General features: G+C 35.1%; 5 protein-coding genes across 7 annotated transcripts; 2 read left to right on the top strand and 3 right to left on the bottom strand.

Moving 5' to 3' along the window:
• Positions 1–622: 622 nt before the first annotated feature.
• Positions 623–4604, bottom strand: LOC103869696 (probable inactive DNA (cytosine-5)-methyltransferase DRM3). Of its 2 annotated transcripts, XM_009147775.3 has the most exons (10): positions 4418–4600; positions 4116–4153; positions 3908–4039; positions 3705–3801; positions 3516–3613; positions 3340–3436; positions 2918–3069; positions 2648–2747; positions 2350–2441; positions 623–2241 (listed from the first exon to the last, which is right to left on the bottom strand). In XM_009147775.3, exons 2-10 carry the CDS (start codon positions 4116–4118, stop codon positions 904–906), a joined length of 2109 nt encoding a protein of 702 aa, XP_009146023.1. In that variant the 5' UTR covers positions 4119–4153; positions 4418–4600; the 3' UTR covers positions 623–903. The 2 variants fall into 2 exon arrangements, with proteins under 2 accessions (XP_009146023.1, XP_009146024.1); XM_009147776.3 differs by lacking the exon at positions 4116–4153 and having other exon boundaries at positions 4418–4604.
• A 556-nt stretch (positions 4605–5160) lies between these two features.
• On the bottom strand, positions 5161–7638 carry LOC103869695 (non-specific lipid transfer protein-like 1). The gene is made up of 3 exons (XM_009147773.3): positions 6353–7638; positions 6221–6262; positions 5161–6028 (listed from the first exon to the last, which is right to left on the bottom strand). Exons 1-3 carry the CDS (start codon positions 6687–6689, stop codon positions 5934–5936), a joined length of 474 nt encoding a protein of 157 aa, XP_009146021.1. The 5' UTR covers positions 6690–7638; the 3' UTR covers positions 5161–5933.
• Positions 7639–7891: 253 nt separating this feature from the next.
• On the bottom strand, positions 7892–14814 carry LOC103869694 (importin beta-like SAD2 homolog). 2 transcript variants are annotated; one of them, XM_018659153.2, is made up of 21 exons: positions 14291–14814; positions 13700–13872; positions 13430–13597; positions 12992–13102; positions 12800–12880; positions 12465–12661; positions 12334–12394; positions 12119–12193; positions 11958–12035; positions 11792–11854; positions 11613–11696; positions 11356–11534; positions 11040–11079; positions 10815–10958; positions 10552–10671; positions 10247–10462; positions 9830–9991; positions 8982–9657; positions 8601–8806; positions 8305–8443; positions 7892–8223 (listed from the first exon to the last, which is right to left on the bottom strand). In XM_018659153.2, exons 1-21 carry the CDS (start codon positions 14451–14453, stop codon positions 8081–8083), a joined length of 3279 nt encoding a protein of 1092 aa, XP_018514669.1. In that variant the 5' UTR covers positions 14454–14814; the 3' UTR covers positions 7892–8080. The 2 variants fall into 2 exon arrangements, with proteins under 2 accessions (XP_018514669.1, XP_009146019.1); XM_009147771.3 differs by having other exon boundaries at positions 12800–12877; positions 14291–14810.
• Positions 14815–20723: 5909 nt separating this feature from the next.
• On the top strand, positions 20724–22377 carry LOC103869691. The gene is made up of 3 exons (XM_009147770.3): positions 20724–21479; positions 21657–21971; positions 22147–22377. Exons 1-3 carry the CDS (start codon positions 20984–20986, stop codon positions 22245–22247), a joined length of 912 nt encoding a protein of 303 aa, XP_009146018.2. The 5' UTR covers positions 20724–20983; the 3' UTR covers positions 22248–22377.
• A 946-nt stretch (positions 22378–23323) lies between these two features.
• LOC103869690 lies at positions 23324–26124 on the top strand. Its single transcript, XM_009147769.3, has 3 exons — positions 23324–25284; positions 25461–25748; positions 25926–26124. The coding sequence occupies exons 1-3, from the start codon at positions 24786–24788 to the stop codon at positions 26021–26023; spliced, it is 885 nt and encodes a 294-aa protein (XP_009146017.1). The 5' UTR covers positions 23324–24785; the 3' UTR covers positions 26024–26124.
• The last annotated feature ends 46 nt before the right edge of the window (positions 26125–26170 follow it).

Raw genomic sequence — 26170 nt, 5'->3', positions numbered from 1 at the left:
AACGAGTCTGCTAAAAGTCTCGATCTTCACCCACTCCTCATCAGATGGTTTGTCATACTCATCGTAAACCTCATCTTTGGAGAACGCATCCTCAAGTTTCATATCCACGGCTTGTTGCAGATGAGCCAACCAAACATTCCAGTTAGCAAACGAACACTTTCCCCATCCAACCAACATACGCAAATCCTCCAGCAGCGACTCGCTTAACTCGTTGAACATATCATCAACCATTAACCTGAAAAGATCAGCGCAGCAGTAGACAAGAAAAACCGGCGGCGCAATCGAGCTAACTCTCCTCAAACCACCCAACGTCTCTTCATCAAAGCCTTCGTCGTTAGGAAGCAAAAGAGTAGAGACCTTCCCCTCAATATCAAACCCCTGAACAGCCTTCCTAAAAGCGTAATCCACAGTCTTGTTGCAGACTCTCATCGTTATGCTCTCTCTCTCTCTCTCTCTCTCTGGTTTATTGTAAGGCTAATAAAGGTGCTAGTTAGCTTCACTGATTCATAACATTGATGATCTTGGTTTGGAGTCAATCAGACAATGATTTATAACTGAGAGAACAATGCTAATCCAATATCTGAGAATGAATCCAACCAATATTGAGCCAAGAAAATAAATATAGAGCTCACACAAAGGTGCTTAATATGATACATAACTAAAATAAATAAGATACAACAACATTCGGTTTCTTGATTTAGTGCTTACCTTTCCAGGAAACCGCATAGCAAGACGAAGACAAAAAAAAAGCCCACAACAGGTTTATGGAGCATAGAGAGGGATGCAATAAAGCATCAGTTTCAAAACACAGTTGTCTAGATGATACAATACCATGGATACTACTAACTTTGCGATGAGACAAGTCTCAACTCTCCATGTTGTTGAGGACGTAAAGGCACTTGCTCAGCTTGACGCCATGACATGTATGACACGTTTTGTGACTCGAACAAACTCATTAAACAACGAGTAATCAAAATCACGAGCTTCGTTACTCCCGGTTTCTTTCGACAGATCAGGTGGTATTGGTGGGTTCTGACAAATGACAAAGTCGAACCCACCGAATCTCTCCACCAAAGCCTCAAGCTTATTTGTACTTAAGCTCCTAATCGCTTCAATCTGCACAAGCTCTCCGGTTTGTCCTGAACTCTGCCACCATCTTTTCAGTATGTTACGGCTCAGTCCACAGTGCTCAACAGAGACCACGTTTTTGAGATGGATTCCAAGTCGGTTTAACGTGATCTCCGCACCACCTATCCCGCTAAAGAGCGATAAAACTGTTAACCCTTCAGGAAACAAAGACTTGAGGACAGAGAGATGGTAACCTAACGTGTCTGTTTGGAAACAGAACTCGAACAGCTTCAACCTCTCAGCGTATCTCGCACCACCGATCTTGGTGTGGTTTGTTGGATATCCCATGATGCACTCTAGATGCTCAGGCTCCACAGGTGAGAGGATGTTGGGAGCGATCCAGATAAGATTAGAGGTGTGACAATGCCGGAGTATTATAGTCTGGTCTTGTTGAGATGGCTTTCCCTTGCATTCAGCTAGACGACGTCCAAGTCTTTCACAAAGAGTAGTTGCATAATCTATATCAGAACATGCAACGCTACTCAGATGCTTTCTCACATCCCATTGTGGCCACCAACTCTTCATGTGTGGCATTGCGTCCTGTATGGTTAACAGTGGCTTTGGGAGGATGTTGAACCTGTTTTCAACGGGAAGATTGTGCACGTACCCTTCTGTCCTGCGGAGAGCTGAACACAACCGAGTATCTACATGCTCAGGGTGGATTCCGAACAAGTAACCCGAGATCTTAGAACACCACCTTGGAGAGATTTCACTTAAGTTACCATAGAAGAAATAAGGTCGTGTTGCTACATCTGGGCTAAGCGTTTGGGATAAACGTGGCTGCATCGCACTTGAAAATCCATACGTATTATCTTTATCATCTTGCATCCAAGGGGTTTCCATATATTCGGGTCTTGGCCTTTTCCCTCTGTCATCGAAGTCAGAAAATTCGTCTAGAAAGGCATTGTCATCTTCATCTTTTAGTCTTTTACCCCTTGAGGTCTCTCCCACATTGGCAGTGGTGGAGAAAGGAAGAGGGTCAGTACTAGTATCTGGTTTTATATCAGCAGCGCCACTTGAGGAACCTCTACCGCTGTCTACTTTCTCTGCACCAACACCAAGAAATCTCCAACTCTTTGAAAGACATGTAGCTGCAGGAGCCGCTGAAACTTTCTACAGTCAGACCAAATATCATTGCGTGAGAGAAAAGAATGAGATGGTTTTTTATAGTGTGATTCAAGAGAGATACACAATCAGTTTAAAAACATTGAAAGTACACACCTTTTCTATTTCTTCAAGGTCATTAGGAATGAGACGAGGAGCTTCACCAGTAACAATTGTCTCAGCGAGGTCAGAAATCTGACCTTCCGTACCTGAAGAGGTGCAAATAGATTTAAGTATAATATGGGTGGATACAACATAAATTTTAGTTTTTTCATTACACCCTTTGATTATTATGATCATTCCTAACAATATAAACCAGGGCCCTTGTCTATATAGTGGCAGGCAATCATGTCACTGTTTCTCACATACACATTCCAAACACTGGATGAACACGTAAAGAGAATAAGTTACGGACCTATCTTCTCAATTGCTATTGAGATTTCATGGTTAGAGAATCCCATTTCCAGTAGATGCAAAGTTTTGTCCATTGTTTCAAACAATACTTCATTGGGAACCTATATAAAATATAAAACATAGGTTAGAAGGTAGTAATGACGGACATAAGCACATAAAAATATACAAAATGAGCCTAAAAGAAAGGAAGATAGATATAAGAAACAAGTTAAAGTATAGAAGAAAGCCTTAGCAAGAAAATTCAACAACTAATTTCAAAGACATTACAGACCTCAGGTCCTCTGGCAGCAACTGGAATGACATCTTCATCTTCTTCATTGATTTCAGTGTCATCAAGCGATTCATCAGACTCTTCTGCAAACTTTTCCGCTAGTTGAGCAGCAACAATGAAGTCCACCATCACATCAATTTGAGCGTCTTTTCCTAATCACACAGAAAAGAAAATCATGAAGAAAGGAATTGGCTTTCACCCTTAACATTATTTTAAAACAGTTTCTTATATGTTTCTGTTTTTTGCCTACTCAACATGTCATACAATGAAAAAGTTCCAATATCTCACACATGTAATCTATAAGAACACACAATTGTTTTCTTGCAATAGTAAGAAACTTGTACCATTCTGCAATGTACACAAGGTGTAATAAAAAAAAAAAAGAATTGAATGGAAAGCGAAAGTCATTGTGGATATAATACCAAGTCTGTCTAGTGCAAAATCAACTAGATTTTCCGGGAACTTCATTCCTAGTAACGCCATCCTTTTACCATCGACTTCATATTCAGTATCAGGCTCCTATCAAAGAAAAGAGAGACTATTAAGAAATAAATCTGAATTAAATACAAGACATGACATCACACGTTACACAATTTACCGGTTTGGGTTCCATAAGCCCATGAAAGCTGGGTTCAGGATGTTCGGTTACAGAACTCTTAGTGAGAATCTCTAATAACAACTCAAGATCATCTTCACCTGGATGTTAGAAAGGAAACGTCAGTAGTATTAACTATTAGCCTTCATAAGATCAAAAAAAAAAAATTAGTTGTAGGATTTTTCTTAGTACCATTTTCATCAATAGCTTTCTGAACAAGAGTAGGGCAAAAACCCATCTCAATCAGCAAGGACTTCACATTACTTCCAGAAGAGCTAGCAGCATTGTCCTGCACATCAAGTATGGAAACAATAAGAACCTTCCTGAACCGCTACAAGGGATGCTTTAAGGATTCAAGATGGCATATAAACTCTAAGTTGTTTGTGTCAACATACACCAAACTGCTGAGGATAAGAAGTGTCACAGGGCAAGTCGAAATCTATAGTCTCTGGCTTTGGAAACACCATATGTTCATTCCTTTCATGACCAGAGGAACCTCCACCTCCTTCTCCTCTCCGAAAATTACCCTGCAAGATTCCCAAAACTTATGAAAAAGTGATACATATTCCAAAAGATACATTCCAAAGTTGTCAAATTATATACCATTTAGAGAAAGATCCACAGCAATATCACATGAAAGCCAGCAAAATGTACCCAAAATTACACATAAAAAGTAATAATAATAAATGAAAAAAGCTCTAATTGATGATTCTACCATAAACAGCAAAGAATGTATGAATAATTTGATAAGAATCTAAACATCTTGCATCCCCTTAAAAGTAGAACTCCTCGAACTCAGAGAAGATTTGCGTCCCACGAGTTCAATTCAGTTTCACTACAAAATAATCTACCGATTGCGTTCAAAGGGGAGATTATGTAAAGAGTGTGTGTGGATGTAACCGTACTTGATCAGGAAGGTGCATGCTTGTTGCGGTGGTCCGAGTCCAGTCCGGCGGAGGGAAAAAGCCTAAGAAACTAATCGCACTGTAAAGCGGCGCGTGGTCTTCACTGCCGGCTATTGTAAAAAACTGGAAAAGTTCTTTACTGATTCACTTTTAATGAATGATCGAGCGCGTGAGAAAACGAACGGTACAGATCATTGAGAGTTTTAGGATTTTGATTATATTTTTCTTTTAGATTTAAAAAAAATGAAAAATAACAGTCTTCCAGTAAATATTCTCTCCTATTAACTTTTTAAAAGCAATTAAATTTGTTTAAAAAGAAAAGTTTCTTTGGATGTAAAATTTAATAATAGATTTATTTCCATTGTTTAGAAGTTTTTTCATTCAAAAAATTAATTGATATAACCAAGGTGTTCAAATACATTACAATGCTATAAATTTTAGTGAACCGGCAACCAATAAATTTATTTCGGTAAGTTGTATTTTATAATAAAGACTAAGTGTTTTGCCCATACTTATGGATTTAATAATTTTTACGGAAATTTGTAAATAGATATATTGTCAGTTCAAAAATCATTACAATAAATATTTTTTATGCTTTTGAAATATTTAATAATTAATTAAATATTAATTTTATATACAATAAAGTTTTTAATTTTAGTAAAATATCTTTTATTACATAAAATAGACTTGAAAACATTCATATATACATAAAACTATATACATGGATGTATATTTATTTTAAAAATATTATGATGTAAATATTTTTGGATAACATTATATAAAATCTTCTTAAATGATGATTATCAAATTAATGAAATTCTGTTTGAATTTATGGGTAATTATATATTAATAAATCTAATCTAATTATTTATTAAGGATAATAAAGACTTTAAACACTCCAACTTTTAACGTGAGAGCGAAAAAATATTTCGCAAATAATAATATAAATATTTTTGAATTCTTTGCCAACTTGTTTAGAAATTATCACAATAAGTGGTTGTGATTGTCATAAAAAATGTATCTTAAAAGATAGATGATTTATTCTATCTTGTGTGATATATACATATATTAAAATAGAGTCGGTTTAATATTACTAAACCAAATATAATATAATGATATTAACTATGATATTTTTGTTAAAAAATTTAATTATTCACAAAATAATTATAAATTATCAGCTAAATCACCAGCAAATTCACTTTATAAATAATAATATAGATTCTATGTATATTGGGTCTTGATTTATTGGGTTTTTCTATTTAATTTATTCGATCAAGGTTAACAGTAAAATGAAAATGTAGGCTAGTAAATATATTTTTAAAATTATGAATTGGAAACAAAATACATCAAAGGTTTGACAACAGCGACAATATCGAATCCCGGCACACAATTTCAAAATCCGATTGAGAAAAAAATATAAGAAGATTACATACAAGGGGCATCAAGTAGAAGTTTCATTGTAGAACCAAACAACTTCTTACATGGATATAAAATAATCAGATAAAAAATATCATTATCAATAAAACATCATAGAGATCGTTATTAAGGTGATCCCGACCAATCCAGTTCCCGCGAGATTGCTTGCAGCATCCTTCTCACCTTTAGGCGGTCCTACAAGTTTAAATCTCATTTTACTAACAATAAACTGATAAAGAAAAGTTTCGGATGTTCAAAAAAATAAGTCTCGATCTAATCCAATTTTATTTGATCAAAACTTTGGCTAACATTCTCCTAAAGTTCTGTACTTTATTTCTCATTAACGATTTTGTTGTAGCCCAAGAGGAAAAAAGCAATTGTTTTCACCTGGCACCGGTGGAACCCCATGCGGCAACGGAGCTTTAGCGGCTATACGAAAAAAAGAGGATAAATATCAAATAATCCATATATTTGTAATTACTGTATCTAAAATTTCCAAAAATATATAAAATAAGTTACCAGAACACATAGAAGGTCCAGCATCGATGCCACAACTCTTAGGAATGAGAAGAGCATTTTCCACGGTGAGATTGAAGCCGGCCAATACCTGCGGGTTTGTGAGGATGGCGCAGAGGCACTTCAACTGCGTCTTCACTGCCTTCTCTAGGCTTGTGCAGCATTCTTCTGATGATTTTGCTCCTACTTTAAGTGCCGCTGCACATAGACCTAAGTTAGCGTCACAAACCATACCTGCGTTTGGAGGAGGGGCCTTCGCTCCTTGCCCATTAACTACTATCGCTGCAATTAGCAATGTAGATAGGAGGAGAAGGGTCGTGGTTGTTGTTGTTTGGGACATTGTTAATGTCAGGGGATATAACTTTACAAAAAGAAAATTGATTGTATATGATATTTTCAATCTTTTTTTGGCTTTTCGTTCGGTGTCCCCTTTGTATTTATAGAAAACTATGTGAATTTTTAATTAGAATTTTGTTGCAGAATATATATGGTATATTTGAAAAGTTCGGAATGATTAATTTTTAGAGGGATTGACAGAGATCTATTGTAGTTAGTCCGATATGCAAAAATTGAATGTCAAACCTGGTTTAACGCAAATGAGATGTTCATTCCCGGAGCATAGTAGCGAGGAAGTCCATGACATAAGCATGAATAATATATGTATGGTAGATGGATTATGGACTATCACATCACAGTTCAATGATTGTGTCTGGGTCCTGGAAGGATAGCCTTGGAAAGATTCAACTCATTAGAACGCGAAACTTAAATAAGCGAGAAACTGCTTTACATTTGGAATTAATAACATTGTGATGGGCAATAGGAAATATGCTAATATTCGTCATGTCAGCACTTTGGAAAAACTGTAAGGATTTGATCACCATGATTAAAAAAAAAGCTTCACGCTTAGCCAAGTTTTGCAACAGAATTGGAGGCTATTAAGACGATGCAGATATGTTTTCTAGACTTCAAGATATTTCATATCCCAAAAATACAAAATAAAATTTCAGATCCTTTAGCTAAGTCTGCGAGGTTTTTTTATAGGACTCTTTGTTACATTAGTTATTTTATTTCGGTTTCATTACCTAGACCACTTCAAATTTGAATAATAAAATAATCGTTTGTTACAAAATATATATATATATATATTGTATGTGCGCGCAGGCATGTGTGATTTGTACAGCTTTTAATTAATTTAAAATCGGTTTATTAGTGTTGACAGAAACAAATGAAAATACTTAAATGCATTTCTCCCAAAATCTGAAAAATGTCCAGCAAGAATCACACTGGCATGAGAAGTAGTCACTAATCATTAATCAACTATTTTCCCTCTGCTGCGTTTGTATTTTGTAAATGCTGTGCAGTGTGCACAAATCTTATCTACAATTTTATCCCCCAAAAAAACTATTTTAGCAACTTTATTTAAATTTTTGATAAAAAAAAAAGCAACTTTATTTAAACCAACACATATTTAATTTGAAGATTATATATACTTATTACCTGGCTACAACTGTAACAACTCTAAAGCCAAGGAATGGTTATAGGTAAAGAATACTTCAAATATTTTATTTTTGTTAATTATATCATATTTAAACGAAAATCCAGATCAAGATTTCTGAAACACACGATTACAATTTTAAATTAAATAAACGTTGGTTCAGAAATCACAAAACACAAAACCACAACAACACACTTGGACAAGAGAGAAAAGTGCAGTTTAATGTTCAGTGTCACTCAAGTGAAGAAACCGGTATATGCAGGAAAAGCATTTAGAAAGGTCGAGATTACTTCAGAGGGTACGAGTTTTACTACTTTCTGGTGATGCCTCTCCATTAACGATAAAACCAGTTTCTGCGTATCGATTTCATCCAGATGACCTGCAAAATCAGTACATCAAGAAAAAAAATTAGAAGTCTCGTAGGTGGTTGTTTCTTATCTTGTCGTGAAGTGCAACTTACCCAAATCAATCTCACGCTCATCATCTTCTTCATCTGCTTCTTCAATAACTTCACTATCTTCCAATTCTGCTGCAGCTTTAGCATACCTCTCTAGAAATTCTTCCTCTGTTTCTTCACATTTATCATCACTCTCAGAATCCTGTTCAGATACACAAACATGGATTAGCTTATTTGGAAAAAAAGAAACAAGTCACTAGAAGACCAATGTTGTTTCTTGAAAACAGCAAATTGTTTCATCATCTGAGGCTTTAGTTTTTAATGTAACTTAATAAAGATTATTGGCAATCAAATCAAACCTCGTCATTTGAATCATTATCATCAGATTCTTCCTCTTCTTCTTCAGGTTCTCCATCATCTTCATCATCGTCTGTTTCTTCAGCTATTTCCTCTAGCCTCCGAGAAGCCTCCATCAATGAAACAAAGCACTTCCTTACCAAATCATCAGTTGCGTTCCCTTGCCTTACATCTAAAAGCAGCTCAATCACCTTTACTAACGTCAACACTGAAAAGCAGCATTATATTAGTCTTGTCCATGCATTTATGACTACCAATAGCTAGTATATACAAACAAAACCTTTAAAGATAATGTTCACCAGTTTGCTTAAAGCAGTGGTGAACCATGAGTTTGTTACTTTCTGAATCATTAGCATATAAATGAAAGATTATCTTCAACTCACCATATAGTTTTACTTCGGACGCTATTGATGGAGGACTGGCATCAAGCGTAAGCGAATATGAAAAGGCCAATGAGGATACCCATAACTCGAAACCTCCAGAAACCACTTTCTCTAAAACGCATTCCACAACATCAGGATGGGAGATATAGCAAGATGATATCGCCAGCAAAAGAGGCCTCCACAACGAACAAGGTTTCTCACGCAACTGTAGGAAATGAGAAAAGGCTGCTTCACTGAAGACCACCGCCAACGATTTCCTTACCCCTTCGATGTCAGACGAGTAGTCTGGTACATGTAATAACGTGTGGACACAAGAACAAGCCCTCCTTGTGGCGGACGGATACTCAAGTATGGCTTTACTGACAAACGAACCAATGGATTCCACAACAGATCGTGGACGGACTGGCATGGCTGGAGGGGAAGGCATATCTCTGTAAAGGAAACTTCTAAAGCCATATTTGGTGCTTATACTCACAACTTCTTCTATGCAGTCAAAAACGGACAAATCCTCCGACTCTTCCCAACCATCCCAGCTAGCAAGAAGATCAGCCCAAACAACGAGCAAATCAGCTAATCTGAGCTCCACAGCTACATTGCAATTAGTAGAAGCAAGCGCAATGAACCACAACATCTTCGAGAAATGGTCTATGCAAGAAGTAGGAGGCACATCTGTTGCCTGAACAATGCAAAGATAAAAGACAGAGCAGTAGTGCGCATTAGAACAGGAATCCATTGTTCCATTCAGGCGCACATGCTTGGTTTTAGTTTCTACAATTCCATGTACAAAAAAAAGCAGTGGTGTTTGAAGATTTCTAAAAGAAATAAAGAGTAAGAAATAATTTAACTACCAGCCATGCGTGCTGTAAAAGTGCTGACAAAGCTTTGCTGATGGTACCTTGACCGGTTAGCCATATTTCAGTGGCTTCATTTTCCTCCTCATCCGTTTCAGGCTTAGAGATTTCATAAGTCTGAGACATTGCTGCTAGTGTCTCAAGGCCACCCACAGTAGCCTTATTTGAGAAAAAAAAAATAAGAAACAAACAATTGAACGGTGACTTGCTGTATCCACTAAAAAATAGTCCAAATTCAACAAGAACTCCACAAATATCTGGGCTTGCGTCCAGGATTTCATGTGCATGTGATGTAAGCTTTTGCAGTAATTTAACTTAAATCAATAGAAATATATTCCTGTACTTTCGTTATGTTTTAAACCTTTAAATTTTTCAGCTAAAATGTTAAGAAAACAGGAATTGAATTAAACATACCTGAGACCACTGATCTTCACTAGGGTCGATAAAATTCAGCATATTACTAACAAGAGAAGATACAATGTACGGAATATGCATAGCGATATCTTGACTTCCTGACTCGACCACAGATTTTAGAAGCTGAAACAAAATGCTATCTTCTTCGTCTTCTTTGCCAATCCTACCAATAATAATCTGAAGAAGCGGCAACCATTCAGGTGGTGTGTACTCATTCTGAATTGATCAAACATTTTCTTTGAGTTAGATTTGACAAGTCATCAGTTAAGCTATGAGCGCAATTGTTAATATAAGTGCTGAGTTACTTCGAGTAGTGAACATATTCCCCCAGCAGCTGAAACACGCACTGGGTAACAAGAGATCTCTTCCTGATCTGGCATTGCTAATGCCTTCAGCAGGGACGAAAAAACATCCACATTCATATCCTGAGAGCATAAAGCAACTAATCAATTATGAGATCACTATAAATGACATGTTGCAAATTTTAGAAAGTGCATACAGAGAATATTAGATTCAGGCAAATGGTTTTACTCAAAGAAATATAAAGAAGAAAGAATATAATTAACACCTCAGGTAGGCAGGACGCAAGCTCTCCAAGTACCCAATTCGCAGATGCAACCAAGTAAGGTGAGCAATCAGATGTAGAATAAATCGGTAGCACGCGGGTACGGACTAAAGATGCCACATACTCAGGATTTTGTTCTTGGATAAACTGTAAAAAGCGAAGCATCATAATTCTGTACAATATCTGCGAATGCAAAGCTTCAAAACAAAGAGAACCAATTTTTCTCACCTCTTGCAGGCCACCATATGCCATTAGAACACCAAAATAGCTGACATGTCGAAAGTAGCAACAAAGTCAGCTAAATCACAAAGTGAAAGGCAATGAAACAGGAAAGTATTAAAGTGGAAGAGGAAAGTCTGAGAAGTTTAGCACAGAACATAAGAGAATATTAATATATTTTCAATATACTGAACAAATATCTACGACATGTTGATCTTGAGCTTGAGAAACATGGCATGGAACACTAACTTGCAAAACGTGATCTCTTAAATTTCTACTAGAAGAACATATATCTAAGAAGTCATGAAAATGTATAGGAACTCACGCTGCTGAAGTACTAGCATCCAGTATGTTGCTCTTTGAAGGCACAGAAAACTTTGACAAAAATGGAAGCACCAGTAGATCTCCCATGGAACGTCTTTGGTTATTTATTCTGTTCTTTTCACCTTTCTTCCGCTTATTTGCAGCTGAGGAAGTTTTATTTGTAGTAGATACTGGTGGTCCCTATGATAATGGCATCAAATTCTGTAAGAAGATATGAACAAATAGCTGAAAATAGGTTATTGACTAACCATTCTTCACCTTTGACATGGCAATAACACCAAGCAAGTTCATAGCACTTTTCCTGGCTGTAAACAAGTCCTCCCTCCACCCAGAAATTTCTTCCTGCCAAACCACAGTGATATTATTCTAATCATATAAAAGTATCCATAAACATAAAAGTATTCCATGTAGAGAGAAAGAGAGATAAGTTGACATACTAGTTCAGAAGGAAGGTTCTTCCTTATGAATTCATCTGCATCTTCTTCCCACTCAGATATGTCCTATGTGTAAAAACATCCCAGAAAGAAGAGTTAAGTTTCTGAATTAAGAGCCCTGGTAGTGACCAATGCTTGCAACACATATTACAACTTGAAAAAAGCGTACCCTTTCATTTAGCGCCAGGGCTGGAAAAATTGCGGAGTCCAACAAAAGAGAAAAATGGGGTGATAGTAATCTCCATCCCTGTTTTCAAGGTACCAAATATTTGCTGTCAAGGACATTTGATAACTTTATTAAGATTGGCAGTAAACATTCTAACAACTTACAGGGCCAATTTCCATGACGCGTGAAATTACATCGAAGGCAAGTGATATGATTCTCTCAGCTAGGCTTCCGAGCTTCTGCACATGATGGTAGAAACTCAGAGCATTAGATTGAGAAAATAGTAACTTTTAGGTGAGAAGTAACAATTTTGATGGAAACTTCTCAGGCACCAAAAACCCAATTTTGAAGAGCTCAAAAAATTATATCTACTACATACACTGATGTTTGAGCTATGTTTGACAATCTTCATTGAGCCCTTTACTATCTCCGGCACCAACCTGCATAATAAAGATATATTAGGCGTGGGACGTAAGCACTGGCTAAGAGGTTTTTAAGGTGTTTGCTTACTTGTCAGAGTATTTTCTATGTCTGCTGACAAGTGTGCCAAAGAGGAGCAAACTTCTCTTTCCAGTTTTCAACCTTAGCAAGTATCCATCAGAAGGAGTAACACTCCAGTCAAAACTCAAGGAGTCCAGAATTCTGATCATATCTCCACAGAAGGAACCGAGCAGATGTGACAAAGTAGACGGCATATGGGACTTCACCTACAATACAAATTACCCTTAACAAAACAACCACGGTGGATAGTACGATATGAACAATGACAAGGTGATATGACAAGTTTTAATCCATGAAAATTTTCAATCTCCCAGAATGCAATACAAACTGAATATGTGACTTACTGAAAAGTAAAGGCATTTGCTAATGATGTGGAGTGTCTTTTCCATTTCCAGTTCACCCCATTCATGTGTAGTCAAAGCCTGCTTCAGAATCATACAAATTATGAATGCTCACTGAGATCCAAAGTAAAATATATCTTACATAAAGATGTGAGCAGATGAAGAACATGAAAACACAAAGGGAAAAGGAAGAACCTTGTCAACGAGACGGTGGAATACTGCCACCAATGGCACAAGAACTTCGTTTGAGATACTCTCCAGCTGTTGTGGCACTGGTTCCTTAACAAGTTTTGGCTGCAAGAAGTACTGCAAGCAAACACACAGAAATATACCACGTTTATTTAAAACACCAGGATCACTGGAACCAGGTTCACACTACAAGACTACCACTTCAAATACAAACATTTTCAGATTTGTTTGAATTGGTTATAATACTACTAGAATATATTCAGCCGGAAGTAACAAAAGTTCACAACCACAATAATGAACAACCAACCATAATATGATGGCGAAGAGATAAGCTAGAGGAGAGCTTATGGGGAGAGAGAGAATAGGACATGCAAGTTTAAAGCTGCGGCTTCGTTAATATATTATTTAAAAAAAAATTCAAACTAAACTGAATGCAACAAATACCTGAAAAGGTTTTACAACAGTGAGCAACACCATCAGAGCATTCACAGTACTCCAGCTAGACTCTGAACAGCTTATTAAACTACTCTTCTCGATAGCAGAACGCAGCTCCAGCACAAGTTCAGGCCACGCATCTTTCTTCACAAATTCTGACACAACAACAATGTGGAACTGGCCACAAACAAAGTAAAATAAGAATGTGCACAAATGAAGAAAGAAGCGAAAACAATATTAGCAACATCTAGACGAAGACAAGCTCGTTTTCACGCATACCAGTTCAAGCAGAACTTTAAGAAGTGCAGGCTCAGCTTGAAGCAAAGCTCGAAGGAGCTGATCCTTAAACTCCTTGCTGACTTCTGAGATGATCCCTTCACTCCCAGTGTTCCTTCTGGTAAAATTCTTCAGATACGTTGCAGCAGCAACTCTCTGACTCGGATTTTCACCTCCTGAGAATCGAAAAAAAAACATGCACTAGCACACATTTAACTGCTGTGGATACTTAAAAGCTGGCTATAACCAAAAGACTCAGCTGAATTTAACATATTGCTTAAGGATTCAGTTATATTGGAGAAACTAGCATTGGGCATATTATCTGTTAAATTCGATTCAGTTAGTTGTTATTTGTTTCTATTCGATCCGAAAAATTGGCAAATAGTATTCTGAAAAGGCCAATATTGATTTGATCAATATATTTATAGAGATATTGTTTGCATCTGGTAAATAGATCTACCAAATAAGGATTTGGTGAAGTCGCAAGTCAAACAACGTAACACTAATTGTTTCCATCGATTCGAGGAAATCAAAATTCTACTCTTGAGAACAGAACGAGTGATTAATTAATTGGTTAGCAACAGAAGAAGTTACCGGAAGCGATGGAGAGAAGGCGATAAGGGAAGTGAGGGAGCTCCGTAGAGAGTCGATCCAGAGCCTCCGTTGCCTCGTGGACGGAAACGCCATCTATGGAACTAAGCGTCTGGTCAAGAAGCCGAACAATCTGAACTGAGTCGCCGTCGTCGGCGACTAACATTTTTTTTTTTTTGCCTTTTTTTCCCTGTCAAGTGAAACCCGCCAGAGCTTTTTTATTTTATTATTCACTGATAAAATTTAATTGGGAAAACACACGAGAAGCGGGAAGTAATTTAGGTATCAGCTAGTGGCGGGAAATAATTTAGAAATCAGCCACCGTTTGTTTCTCTTATTCAACCCTCCTGTCTTGGTTAGAGCATCTGTATTGGAAGGCCCTTAAGACATCCCTTAGGGTAAACCGAGGAAGAAAGAGAAGGGAAAAACCCTTAATCAAGGGCTGTTCCTTACTCTCTTATGACTAAAAAAAAAAAAAAAACAGAACAAGGAACTTTCTCTCCCTCTCTCCTCATCCCACCAATACAGATGCTTTTAGCCTTTACCACTGTTACTAGTCTGGCTATTGTACATTTGAGCAGGGCAGTAGAAATGAGAAGGTCATCACTCATCAGCTCTTGTGCCTTCAGGTGATGTTTATTGAATTTATGTTGGTCAAAGATTTAGTAAAATGCCGTCCAAACACCAATAAATTTGGGTTGATCAAATCTATCCTTAAAAAAACTAAGGCAAGACTTTTTCATTTACTTCCTCAAACTGCAGTTAGTTGTGTTAGGGTATTTCCAGCTACGACATTAAATTTAGTGTTGAAATTACGTTAAATTTGGTGTTTTAGTGTCATATATTTTTTTGTCATTTTCAATCATGACAACAAATATTACACCAAAGTAATATTATATATATTATTTGACATTTTATGTTTTATTAGTTTTAATATTTTTCTTATTTGTAATTGATAAATAATTATTTTTACAACACTTAGATATTATGTTTGTTAATTTTTTTGCAATTTCCTGTTTATAAAATAATTTACATTTATATTTTCAATTTAAAAATATTATACTTTTATTTATTTATTTTATATAAAATATGACATTAAAAGTTACTGACTATCTATATATATATAAAAATGTTTGTGTCCCTCCTGGTGAGGACACGTCAGAAAGTCGTTGCACTTAGACTCGACACGTGTCCTATCTATACGAAACGCGTCACTTCAAATTAATCTGCAATCGGATGGGCTTATTTTGTAAAGTGAATTTTTATAATGGGCTGGCCTGTACGACCTAGAGATTCTGAAAGGTTGTGAAATGAGTCTTCCTGATTAAACTTTGCACCGATCTCTGCTATTCAATGATTGAATCATTGCATTAGTCCGAATCGAAGCGTCACCTTCAACGGGCTCATTATCAATTTTTTCTCCACTCCTCCCACGATCTATCATTTAATGCATCTCCCTTCGTTTTTTTTTCTCAGAATCTGCGACTATCAAAAGGTAAGTCCGATGCTGTGAATTTCATTCGTTCTATCATTTCATACTTTCAAAAATCCCAGTGATAACGTCAATGATTAAGATTTCGATTTTGTTTCAGTTTGTGCTTTTTTCAAAATTTTAGCTTTATTTCAGAAGCTTTCGTCTATGGTAGATTATTCGATTTCGATTTTGTTTGTTGATTTTGTTTTAGTTTGTTCATGTATTGATTATCAAAAAGTTTTATTTAAAAGCTTGTGTCTGTGGGAGATGATTTATAGATTTTGTTTCCAACAAAATTAGTTTTGCTATTGACGGCTTCGCTAAACGTCTCATCTTGACTCTTTACCTTCAACAATCTACAAAACCTTCGACATTACAATTCATTATTTTTTGTTACTAAACGGTTGTCATATACATAATTGTCCAATTTTCTGTTCTTTTTGTATTTTTCACTATTGAGGTTTTGAAATAGGTTTTTGTTCAAACTTTACTTTCAGGTTAGTTCACAAAGAAGATATGAAAAAAATAAAATCGAGGAGGATAGAAAGGAGTAATCTAAAATTAAAAACGATGGTGATAAAGTGATTATTGATCTGAAAACTAAGCCAAATCTGAAGAATCTAACGAGGTTAAATCAGAGGAAGAGATTACAAGTGAAAAAAGCAAAGCTTAAACTGAAACTAAAAGATTAAAGCTAAGGTGAAGATGAAGAGACTGAGACGATCCAGTAAAAATGCAACAGTCACTGGAAAATCCAGTATTCTTGATGAGATTATCAGGCATGTTCTATATCCAGAAACAAGTTGAGGCAAGTATGAAACCATGATTCTCTGTTTCACCATTTGCTTCAAATAATAAGAATCTATCTCAGGAGGAAATCACATTTTCTATTGGAGATCCCTTTAAACGTTTTGATGTTATCACCATGAGACTGTGTATTCTGTTACTCAGATTTTGATGTTGTGTGTTTCTACTTGCTGTGTTCCAGGGTATTGTGAATCTTCCTTCCATTGAGAAGTAATTGGTAGCTGCTACAAGGATAACTGCATAACTTATGGTCAAAACCGCATATTTCCAGGGAACTATAAATCTTCATGAAAGATAAATTCTTGGACCCTTACGATGTTGTTTTTGTTACATATCAAGATTGCTCTAGCCTTTGATTTTAATGTTACTGTCTTGGGGTAAGTAGAATTGAAACTGATTATGTATGAAGTTTTCTATATAGAATCAGTCTCGCAAATTGCAAAATCTGAATCTATTTTCATTCAAAAAAATAAAAAAAATATGAATCTATTTCTAATACAACTTACAATACCAACGCCTTACTTAGGACTTTGGAGTAACTATAAACTCTGACGGTATTAGGCAACCCATTGTCTGTGCTTTGCTTTAGTATGGCTAATCTGATTCGCTTCGTGTGTGTTAATAACTTTTCCTCTGGTTCCATGATATTTGAAGTTCTTTTCATGAATGCTTTCAGGTACCAGTTGATAAGAATACCTTCTATAGGTTCGGGCACCTACAAATTTGTAGATTTGTTCGAAGACGTTGGGACAGCTGTGTTTGTTGATTAAATGAGAGACTACGGACCAGATTTCAGAAAACAATAACAACAACAACAAGATGTGACTCACCGAAAAACTCTTTGAAAGCACACTCAGTCCATCTTTGAGCACATGGACTTCCTCTTGATACTCACCAATTACAACAACAGTAAGTCAATAACCCAACTTTGGGCCAGCTCGCGCTCCACTACATGGCAGTAGCGGTTTTACTCTTAGCCGTGAAAAAACTGTTTATTTCATCAAGAAAATGTTTGGACCCGAACAGTGTCAATTCCTCTCTCAAGTTAGCTATGGAGTTCTGAATTGGAGTTAGGAGACAACAAACATTTACATGAGTGAATTGTCACCGAGCCAAGTTTCTTCCCAACTTAATTTTCGCACTAAAAATGTCTAATGTAAATAGTGACCAAGCAGGGGAGAGGGGAAGGAGTATCAGCGGAGGTGAAGAAGATGAGAGAGGAAGTATAATGTGTGTAGGATGATCCAGTGAAGATCGTGTGTGAAAAGAAAGAGTTGATGAGGAAGAAGGCATTGGAGCTGAAGGAGTGGAAATTGGGTACCAGTGGTAGGCAGTGGAGATGGAAAAGCAGAGAGTGAGGTGGATGAGATAGCGTAGCAAGAGAGAAATGGATAAGGTTATGCGAGAGAACTTGCGAGGAAGGCTTGAGATGGAAAGGATGGTTCATATTATGAGGCGGAGAGATATGGTTAGCGGAGTTAAAGTCGTGTAAAAAAGTTGAACCGAGTTCTGCAATTGGTGAGCTGATTAATGTTAGGAGGATACTGACACTGTCGACATAATCAGAAAAGGCAAAACGTATTTGCATGATTGATTAGAAGAGATTAAGCATATTTAGAGTTATATTTTTTGAGTTTGGTGCAAACAAATTCAACAAATAAAAATTCAGTTGAAATATGTAATATAACTTAATTACAGTTAAAACTTTAAAAAAAAATAGAAAATTTTATAAGAAAAAAAAAGTTTTTAAAATTAAATAGAGACGAGCAAGAAGCCTGTTACTCTTCATTTTAGATCAAACTTAAAGGAATTGAAAAATTATGAAAACCCACGACGAAAAAAAGTTATAACTAAGGCTGCATGTTTTTAAAATCTACATAAATGAAATATAAGCAAATAAAATAATGAAAATTTACTGTAATACATAACGTAAAAAATACTTAATGTAACAAAATATATACATAAAAATAAGTTAAAAAATAAAATATAATTAAATCCAAAAACATATGCTTATTTTACATTAAACTCAACTGAAGAAAACTTACAAAATATTAAGGGAAACCACGAAAAATACATAATAAGAATATATATTTTTAAAAATAATCTTAAAATAACAAAATATAACAAAAATGAAAAAGCCAAAAAAAAATTATTTTCATGATAATACAAAGCATAAGAAGTATATATTTGCTACAAATACATAGAGATGTAACACAAAAAAATATAACAAATAACATATAAAAACAAAAATAAACATATGCGCTAAAAAATAAAAGAGAACAATACCACCAAAATAAATAGAACATGTTTCATTATAACAATCTCAACAGTTACGTTGAATAGTTACGTTGAATTATGAAGTTTAGTTTATCATTACGAGATTGAATTCGATTATCATTTTTAATCGAAAGTATGGTCAAGAATACTTAATCACATAAAATATAAAATCAAACACTTTCAAATAAAATCTGAAAGTTCAATAAAATACACAAATTTTATGCACGTAGCGCAACTAATATTGAAACCCTTTAAATTCTTAATATATATTAACCCAACACTTCTTCTCCAATTCAAACTTTTTTTTCAAATCCAGTTCACCAGTATTGTATACTATAAATCATTTTCGGAAGCATACAAAATAAATCATACCACAAATTCAGCTATGTTTGGTTCGAAGGTGAGATATGGGAACAAAAGTAAAAACAATGAATAAAGTGAAACACAATCTAAACTTATTTAAATATCGTATCTTGGTTCTCTATATTGTTTTGTTCTAAGAGAAAAACATCAGTTACATATTCTGATTTAGTGCATAATCGTTTGACATAACAATTACAATATAAATTAAACTACAACACAAAATTTGTTATACTTTGGTGATAATTTTTTAAATCACAACAAATTTTGAGATAAAATTACGATTATCATTGTTCAAAATTGATTATATATATTATATAAATGGTGCATTTACATCAAAATAGACTTTGGACGAAGTGGAACAAAAATTTGAAAAGACAAATTTTTAAACACCTTGAAACTAAGATAAATAATATTTAGATAATGAGTTCGATTAGTTGGGATGTAAATGCAGAACTTTTATTATAAGAACTCAATCAATAATTTTTATTGACGTAGTTGTAAAAAATAAAACAAGAAAATATTTCAATTTTTAGACATATAATTTAAGAAAAAAGCATAAAAATATAGAAGGTTGTAAATTTAAAGGGGAGAGTCCATTGAATTACGTAGAGACTAATTGGAAACAAACGTTATCAATAGTTTCAAGTGAACCGAAACATGAAAACAATTTAACCAATTAAACACGGTAACTAAAATTTAATTAAGTTTTGTTCATTTTGCTCTTCACCTTATATATAATTTTCAATAACAAAAAAATGCTTACAAAAAGTTTTGAATCGCGTAAGAGAAAACCATTGAGTAATTTATAATTATTTTATATTTGTCTATAGCTACTTATATTTTTATATTATATTACAAATTTTATATATTAAAACAAACATACTAAATATATAATCAAAATTAAAATTTAATTACAAAACCCGGGCGTAGCCCGGGCCGATCCTAGTTAAGTATAAAAAACACATTAGAGTGTTACATCAAATTTAATATGCATGTTAATCTTATCCAGCTTATAAAATTGATTGCCATATTTTTAAAAATACTAATTAAAATTTTATATTATTAAAAATAAAATATAAAAGTTCTATAATATTTTTTCACAATATAAAATATCATTTAGTATTTCTTACTTGAAAATAAAATAATATTTTAAATATAAAAAGAAATTCAAAAATACTAATTATACAATATATTTTTGTTTAGTTACCAATTTGAACTAATTAATAATAATAATTGAATTATATTATTAAATCAAACACATAAAATATATATATATGGATTAAATATTTGGTGTGATGAATTTAGTGTTACACCAAATATTTATGTCATCACATAGCTTACATTTTCAGACGACGTGAGATAAGTTACTCAAGATTCCGATGGTAATTTTTCTCAGGCCTTTACTACAGTCCAACTTTATCTTTTTTTTTTCTTTTTTTTTTTTGTCACAAACGTCCAACTTTATCTTCTACAGTCCAACTTTATCTTCCGGTGCTGTAGATAGTTTCTTTTTTTTTTTTTTTTTGAACAATCTGTTGATAGTTTCCTAGTTAACATGTTTTCTATGGTTTTTAACCCAATTCACTAAAAAAAAACAGAAAGTCAAACTTATGGATTTCATACTATATACTAGATAGGACAATAAAATTACAAATATACCCATATGCGGTGTTTAGTTCAGAAGAAAGAAAGAAAAGCTTTCCTCAAACCCCTTGTGAGAAAAAAAAGGAAAAGAGAGTTTACAGCCAGAGAGAAGAAAGAAGTCGAGAAACTAAATGATGTCGAGGCTCTTATTCTTCTTTGTCTTCCTCTACACAGTAACAACTCTGACATCAACAACCTCAGGAGCAACATCTTGCCGAACATCCTGCGGCAACATCCAAATAAACTACCCGTTCGGCATCGACAAAGGTTGTGGAGCTTCACAGTTCCAAGGAATGCTCAACTGCACCTCCACCGATTTGGATTTCTTCACTCCTTCCGGAGCATACCGGGTACGTTCAATCGATTACGACGAGAACACGATGGTTGTCTTCGATCCGCTCATGTCCACTTGCTCCATCCTCCAGCCTCACCACGATTTCAAACTCTCGGATATCCAGAACGCTATTATAAGACCCTCGTACGACACCGTTTTTGCTCTCTTCAACTGCTCCAATGACTCTCCGGTTAAGAATCGGTTCAAGAGTCTCTGCTTCGAAGCCGCGGGCCACTCCTGCGACGACCTTTATAGCGCATGTCCTTCCCTTACCATCTTCAATACTCTTCCTGGTGTGAAATCGAGATTTGGATTATTTTCTTCTTAATTAATCAATTAATTCTTGTTAAGACATCATAATTGAATTTTGTTTCTTTAGGTAATAGAAACAGAAAAATTTCAGACAATGAATCAAATTTTTGTTGTAATGTCACTGTAACAGCCATTTGATAATTTTTTCTTCGGCTTAGGTAACATTACGGCGTCGCTAGGTAACAGTACGGTGCGTGCGACGCCGTATTGTTGTTTCACGAGCTACGATACGGTTCGTGTGATGAATATGAACATCTTGGACTGTTCACATTACACGACGGTGATTGACGATGGAAAAATGAGAGGCGTGACGCCTGTGGATTGGTCGTATGGAATCGAGCTTTCGTACTCGGTGCCGGAGATTGGTTGCGACCGTTGCCAGAAGTCAGGCGGCACGTGTGGTTTCGACGCCGAGACGAATATCTTTCTTTGCCAGTGTCCCGTTTCCAACGACGTTTCTCCAAGAGACTGTGGTAATTGCTTTACTTGATCCCTATGCTTTTTAGTTATTTCCAAATAGGATGGGAAACTTTTGTTTTTTTGTTAATTTAATCCACAACAGCGTAGCAACACAGTTATCGTTTGTCAGTAAACTTATTTTAAGTTAGAAACGTTGTATGTATTTTTTTTTTGTTTTGTCAATCGCAGGTGGAGGTGTGAGTGATAAAGGAGGCTGCAACTCTTCAAAAGCTAATTATGCTACTCTTCTCTTGGCGATGCTCGTGTCATTTATTTGTGCGATCTTATGATCTATTCCTGTGTCAGTTTCGAAGAAATTAAAATATTATTAGTTTATGAATTATGATAAAAAAAATTCATCTGTGATTTCGCATTCAGCTGAAAAGAAGTATATTAATCTCTATGTTGACGACTGACTGATCGCATGTGGCCAAAATAAAAGATCTTTACGAACATGTTTTATTACGAACATGTGACTTTCAAACGTCGGATTAACGGCTATTAAAGTAAAGGTATACTTTTTATGTATTTATTTCATATAATAAAGTATATAAATTAAAAATTATGAAAACCAAATAACAAAATAATATATTTATTTTATATTTTGAGTGTTTATTTCAAATTTAATATGCATTTCTATCTTATCAAGTTTATATTATTAATTTCTATATTTTATTAAATACTAATTTTTATATTACTAAAAATAAAATGGAAAAACTCTATGATATTTTTTACGATATAAAGTAAATGATAATAGTTATTTGGTGATTACACACTTGAAAATTAAATAAAAATGTTTTAATTATGTGAAAATAGTTTAAGATACAAATAATACACTATATTTATGTCTATTTACAAATTTGAACTAATTAATAATGATAATTAAACTATATTATTAAATGAAACATAATAAAATATGTATATTAAATATTTGGTGTGATAAATAATGTTACATCAAATTTGGTGTAATAGTATTCACTCTATGCCAAATTTGGTGGGATAGTGTAATTTTTATTATCCTATTGAAAATGAAATTACATCAAATTTGGCATTTTGGTGTTTCATTGGAGTTGATCTACCACTAATAAAATGCCATATACAAAAAATTAATCTATATTAAAAACCAAGGCAAAATCTCCCATTAACTTTTTCCAATTGAAGTTAAGACATTTTGTGCACTATGATTCATGAAACATGTCAGCAACTTTGGAGCATGATCTCGAACATATCTTCACCAAAATGTCCACACAATCCCATCCATAAGCAATGGGTACGTTTCCGCGTACGTCAAGCTTCACCAATCCACAACTCTTTCGTCCATGACATTTTTCACCAATCCACAATTTTCGTTAACAACAGTTTCACCAATCCACAACTCTTTCATCCACAACATTTTCAAGACTTCAGATCTTTCGGATAAAATTTTAGGTATTTTCCAAGTTTTTTTATTTTTTCAGGTATTTTTGAGTTTAGGGTATTTTCGGTTCTTCAGATCTAAATTGGGTACTTCAGGTCCTAAATACTCCAACCCAGTCCGCTACAGACCCAAAAATGACGAGTAGTTTACTTATCTGTTAATAATAGGTTTAAACCGACAGGAACCCGATAAGAACCGATCTGAAACCAAACATAAGATTTTAAGTACTTAGTTGGGTCTTAATATCTAAGATTCGTATGACCCATACCCAAAAAAGAACCGATTCAAATCCAACATAGAGAACTGCATGAACACCCAAACCTATTTCTTAATAATTTTTTTTATCCATGTTCTATTTTTTTTTGTCACTACTATCCATATTCTCTATATTCTCATTTCTCCTACTTACGTTCTCCATATCTACGCCTCATCCGTCCGCATTTTCCTCCATCCAAAGAAAACTCAGATGGATGGTCTGACTTCATTCACCTTGTTTTTCTTGTTCAGCGTTGACGATTGATCAAATGAATGCAGTCTAGTCAACTAGGATCTGTCTCTAATTTAATCTTGTACACAATTCTCATAAAAAAAAATTCTACTCAACAAAGCCCATCCACATTTTTATGCTCATAAAACATTTTTCTTAAATTTAAATTAATTATTTTTTATAAAATATCAAAGTATATATATCTGTGGATATTAAAATAAAGAGAAAAATGTTAAGTTTTTATTTCAAATATTTACATATTAGATAACAAAATAATAAAGAATAAAATATGATGGAGTAAACAAATAATTTTAAAAGTAAACAGTACATCTTTTTTTTTGAACAACTAAAGCAAATAAATAGTACATCTAATGCAAGTTTTTGGATCTATTTACCCTACAAATAAAAGCTTAGCTTTCCTAATTACACTTACTAGTCAAAAACATCTTAACTAATTCTTAACTTAACAAAAATAAACTGAAACATCCATATGTACCTAATATATACTAGAAGTTTCAGGTTTTCGGATACCTCACTCGGATCTTGAGTTCGGGTCGGGTCGGATCCAAAACCCCAGGTCCTTCACAACAAAACCCAATAGGGTAAAAGGATCGGATCGGTTTTAGATCGGGTCAGGCTTTTTTTGGTCTGTTTCGGATCCTGGTAAAATGCCCAGACCTAAAGCTAACACAGCTGCTAGAAGAAGGGGCATTTGGGTCAACAAACGAAATTGCATTCTGTGAATGTGACCCTCGTTCACACTGTGATTCTACATGAAAAGAATGATAGAAAGGTGAATAAGTCACTCTACAAATATATATACCCATACCGTGTCTTTTTTCCGTTCATTTTACTTTCCACAAAACCTTTCTAAATTTCTGATAGATTACACAACTAGTGAAAAGGAAGAAGCCGAAGACAAAAATGACGTCAAGGCTCCCCTTCTTCATCTTTGTCTTCCTCTACACAATAACAACTCTAACATCAAAAGCCTCAGGAGCAACATCTTGCCGAACATCCTGCGGCAGCATCCAAATAAACTACCCGTTCGGCATCGACAAAGGTTGTGGATCTCCACAGTTCCAAGGAATGCTCAACTGCACCTCCACCGATCTGGATTTCTTCACTCCTTCCGGAGCATACAGGGTACGGTCAATCGATTACGACGAGAACACGATGGTTGTCTTCGATCCGTTCATGTCCACTTGCTCCATCCTCCAGCCTCACCACGATTTCAAACTCTCGGATATCCAGAACGCTATTATAAGACCCTCGTACGACACCGTTTTCGCTCTCTTCAACTGCTCCAGTGACTCTCCGGTGCAGAATCGGTACAAGAGTCTCTGCTTCGAAGCCGCCGGCCACTCCTGCGACGAGCTTTATAGCGCATGTACTTCCTTTGGCATCTTCAACACTACTTCTGGTATGAAATCGAGATTTTGGATTATTTTTTTCTTAATTAATCGATTAATTCTTGTTAAGACATCATAATTGAATTTTGCTTCTTTAGGTAATAGAAACAGAAATTTCAGACAATGAATCAAATTTTTGTTGTAATGTCATTGTAACAGCCATTTGATTTTTTTTTCTTCGGCTTAGGTAACAGTACGGTGCGTGCGACGCCGTATTGTTGTTTCACGAGCTACGATACGGTTCGTGTGATGAGTATGAGCATCTTGGACTGTTCACACTACACGACGGTGATTGACGATGGAACAATGAGAGGCGTGGCGCCTGTGGATTGGTCGTATGGAATCGAGCTTTCGTACTCGGTGCCGGAGATTGGTTGCGACCTTTGCCGGAAGTCAGGCGGCACGTGTGGTTTCGACGCCGAGACGGAGATCTTTCTTTGCCAGTGTTCCAACAACACTTCTCCAAGAGATTGTGGTAATTACAATACTAATCCCTATGCTTTTTAGTTATTTCCAAATAGGATGGGGAGCTTTTGTTCTTTGTCAGTTTAATCCAAGATCGCGTAGCAATACTGTTATCGTTTGTCACTGGTAATTATATTAAGAGATACTGTATGTTAATCTCGAAACGTTTTTGATTTGTCTATCGTAGGTGGTGTGAGTGATAAAGGAGGCTGCAACTCTAGAAGCACTAATTATGCTATGCTTTTGTTGGGGATGCTCGTGTCTTTTATTTGCGCAATCTCATGATCTATTCCAGTGTCTGTTTCTGATCAACATTCGTATGTCATTTCACTTTTAAACAAGTAAAACGAGATGAAAAGATAGTAAATTAATCTCCCTGTTGAATACTGATGATACATCTCATGTGGTCCAAATAAAATATATGCATACACT

The sequence above is a fragment of the Brassica rapa genome, chromosome A05 (assembly GCF_000309985.2).
Source record: "Brassica rapa cultivar Chiifu-401-42 chromosome A05, CAAS_Brap_v3.01, whole genome shotgun sequence".
NCBI classification, from domain to species: Eukaryota; Viridiplantae; Streptophyta; class Magnoliopsida; order Brassicales; family Brassicaceae; genus Brassica; species Brassica rapa.
Note: the sequence above shows the minus strand (reverse complement) of the source record. Positions and strands in the feature narration are given on the sequence as shown.